At 32.0% G+C, this 3,682-nt stretch overlaps 1 protein-coding gene across 1 annotated transcript; it reads right to left on the reverse strand.

Annotated features, from left to right (window-relative positions):
- Positions 1 to 400: 400 nt before the first annotated feature.
- On the reverse strand, positions 401 to 2,612 carry LOC136235945 (calcium uniporter protein 4, mitochondrial-like). The gene is made up of 2 exons (XM_066026048.1): positions 2,000 to 2,612; positions 401 to 1,080 (listed from the first exon to the last, which is right to left on the reverse strand). Exons 1-2 carry the CDS (start codon positions 2,564 to 2,566, stop codon positions 637 to 639), a joined length of 1,011 nt encoding a protein of 336 aa, XP_065882120.1. The 5' UTR covers positions 2,567 to 2,612; the 3' UTR covers positions 401 to 636.
- Positions 2,613 to 3,682: the final 1,070 nt, after the last annotated feature.

Raw genomic sequence — 3,682 nt, forward strand, 5'->3', positions numbered from 1 at the left:
TCCTCAAAATTAATCTCCATTCCAGAAAGTTGATTATACTTGGAAGGCATTATCTGGCAAATCTCATCTCGGTGCAAATTCGTTATTTTATTTATCAAGAATAACTTGTCATTCCATATCTTTCAAACTTGTTCCACAACTCACGTGCACTTTCTCACCACAAATATAATTCAAATACTATCATCCATCCATTATTGTATAAACTCATAAACAAATGCAAAATAGTCCACTCCGACTCTATGTTACCTTCAGGTATATCTGTAGTAAATACTAATAGTTAATAATCCTTGAGATAAAAAAAAAGTCTATAACTTTTATCATTAACCCCTCAAATATTTGATTCTGGTTCCACTATTAAACACATTTAACGATAGAAATGGGTGACATGACATCTGTCATTAATAAGGGCTTGAAATTGTACCATTTAGATAATGTTAAGTTTAAAAATACAATATCTTATAGATGAAATCTAAATCAATTCTACTTCAATAACCATAAAACTAAAATTTTACCTTATCTTGTTATTTTAACAATAAAAATAGAAAAGCAAAGGACCAATTAAAATACTTAAAAGTAACCAAGCCAAGAAACCTTATATTAGTGATCCATATGTACAAATTAGTAGATTGGGTGCAACTAAGAAATTGCAGTTTGCAGTTTAAAATTTTGAGATGGATAAAATGCGTTAAGGAGATAATTATATTTGTGAAGATCAAAATTGTGGATTTCCATGAGTTTCTTCTGCTTAGTCTTGAATCGACGTTGGAAATATGCTTCAAAAGAAGGCTCAGCGGAGGTTCTGAGGAAGAAACCATAGGCAAGGCCAAAGTGAAGAGAGGTTATAAAAAAACATATAGGTTCCATAACGTCCCAACTCAGCTCCCAAAAGGTTAGCCTCATCAACCCAAAAGTTTGAGCCACTAAGAAACCTAGCCCACAATATAGCTCGGTTCGAACCTGGGCTCTGGCTTTGTGGTCTATTATGGTCTTTTGTTGCTCCATTTCCTTCAATTCTTCTCTTCTTGGATCATTTGGAGAAACTATTGACTCATAAATTATCTTCTCCATTGATTTCACCACCTGTCAATCATATAATTGAATCAAACATTTTATTTTAAAATTTAATTACTATTTTGATAAAATTATTTCCATTAATTCAAATTGAAAAAGACATTGAAATAATGATATGACAACCATATTGAAAAATCATAACTTTTACGTATTCCAATGAAAAGTAAAAAATATAAAAAAATTTGTACTGTCACCTAATTATTATATTATGTTAGAGCATCCTTAGTGGGAGGTTGTAATTTAAGGGTGCCACATAGGATAATTTACAATAAAATATTACAACCCATTAGAGAGCCTTTGTTACTTTAGAATTTTATGGAATAAGAAAAAAATATTAATTAATAACAAAGGACTTATACAGTATTTTTCCACCAAACGTAAAGCAACTATTTGTACTTTTCCCCAAATCTCATACTTTATCTCATGAAGTCCAAACTTTTATCTATAAATTGGTTGTTACCAATATTAGTTGCTAACCAAAATTGATAAGATGCTCCCTAATGGTTGGTTACAACCTATTCCTCAAAAGTAACAACTAAACAACTCCCACTAGAGATGCTGTTATACACGTAAAAGTAAACATTTTTTAGCATAGTTGCGGGATCACTGTTTTGATGATTTTTTTTCTATCTAATCCGATTGTGATGATTTTATTAAAAAAATTAAAAAAAAATTATTAAAATAAAATGAAGTTATTGACCTTAAATTTCAAGGTCCATCTATACAATTTATTCAACCTAGAGTTGTCAACTAAGTATAAACTTAAGATATAATTTACTCCTTCAATTTGGCATGTGTTTAAATTAATATTATTGACAGGTTAATTTTAAATTAACATCTAAAAATTAATCCTTTCGTCCTGATTAATACCTATTTTGATAATCCGACTCAGCTAATAATAAAAATAAAAGAAAGAGGGGAAATCTACCTGTTGCGGACGGAGGAAGACGATATCCCCTAAAACGATGACGTTTCCGGATTCATCCAGCATCCTGGCAAACTCTACTCCTTGTTCTCTGTTTCCGCACATTTCTTCGCAGATCTGAACGAATTTGAAGTATGGAATTGAGCTTTCTGGAATCGTTTCAAGAGTTTCTTTCAATTTCTCAATCTGAGTTAATCTCAAAACCTTTCTCGCATCTTCAACAGAGATTCCGAAACGATTAGGAGGCGGTTCATTCTTAATCGAATTCGCCAAGGGATTCACGCAGTCCAGGTGGATTCTATCTCCGGTAATGTTAATTCGATTGAGAGTCTCCCTCAGTTTCTCTCCAATCGGTACGGAGAGGAACTCCGGCAACTGTTTCATCGCTCTCCGGGGAAGAAATGGCCGAAACAATCCTATCTCGGGGGTTCCGGAGTGGTCTCTGTGAAGGTTCGTTTTGGCTGCGTTTTGTAGTCCTGTGACAGAGGAAGAGAATGCCGGTCGGCGTTGAGGAGTGACCGCCGGAGAACTGTAGAAAATACGGTTGGAGAGCAGTTTCCGGAGCACCATGATGAGCAGTTTGAAGATGGGAATTGGAAGTAGAGAAGAAAAGGTTTGGGGGAGAAGATGGAAGTGAGGCTTGTATTTATAAGGGTTAAGGTGCAAAAATACCCCTAACGTTTTGAGCCAGGAGCAATTTTACCCCTAACGTCTAAAATGGTGCAATTTTACCCCTAACGTTGGAAGTTAAGAGCAATTTTACCCCTAACGTTAATAAATTGTATCAATTTAAGAAATAATTCATCAATCTGTCTTCTCGGTCATGAATCTTGTTATCTACAGCTCATACGTGTGTCATTTTATCAGTAATAAATCATAAACATTTGTTGGGATGTGAAAAAAAAAAAAATATATATATATATACTGTCTTTTTGTACAGATTAGACAAAAAAAAAATTCAAAAAATCCTCCGAATTTATAAATATTAATCTCAAATTCTATTATTAAATTATAAAAAACATGAAATCTTTTTTTTAGAACGAATTGTTATGCAATTGGTGCAGAATAATGAACAAAAATATCTGTGTTTTATAATACTGTCTGAAATTGACCCAATTTATCAACGTTAGGGGTAAAATTGCTCTTGGCTTCCAACGTCAGGGGTAAAATTGCACCATTTTAGACGTTAAGGGTAAAATTGCTCCTGGCCCAAAACGTTAGGGGTATTTTTGCACCTTACCCCTATTTATAATTTCCAAAAATTAGAGGAAAATATTTATTTTAAAAAGAAAAAAAATATAAAAAAAAAAATGTTATCGTATGGTATGTATAAAAGCTGTCAAGTTTAGCTAAATGTAATTAAATGGATATAATAGAAGTTTAAGAGATGGAATGAAGTTGAGAATTTGTTCTGTTTTTAAAGTGATGGATTCAAGTTGAGTTGTTAAAAACAATTTGTTATTCCTTTAACTATTTACTCAACTATTTTTTTTGGTAACAGAGCAAGGGTAAATCACCCCAAAAGGCGGAAAACCGAAACCTAGCTTAAAGAAAATAACCTCAAACTAAATTCATAAAATATTTATAGTATTATGTTAGTATTAAATAAATCTATTACTAATATTTTTTTAAATATACATATAACATGATTTAGGTGGCGTTTGATAAAATTATAAATTAAGTATT

The sequence above is a fragment of the Euphorbia lathyris genome, chromosome 7 (assembly GCF_963576675.1).
Source record: "Euphorbia lathyris chromosome 7, ddEupLath1.1, whole genome shotgun sequence".
Taxonomy (NCBI): domain Eukaryota; kingdom Viridiplantae; phylum Streptophyta; class Magnoliopsida; order Malpighiales; family Euphorbiaceae; genus Euphorbia; species Euphorbia lathyris.

Coding starts and splice junctions, on each gene's coding strand:
- LOC136235945 (XM_066026048.1), bottom strand. CDS start 2,566: ATGGTGCTCCGGAAACTGCTCTCCAACCGTATTTTCTACAGTTCTCCG. Junction 1,081..1,999: donor TCTTCCTCCGTCCGCAACAG/GTAGATTTCCCC, acceptor TATGATTGACAG/GTGGTGAAATCAATGGAGAA.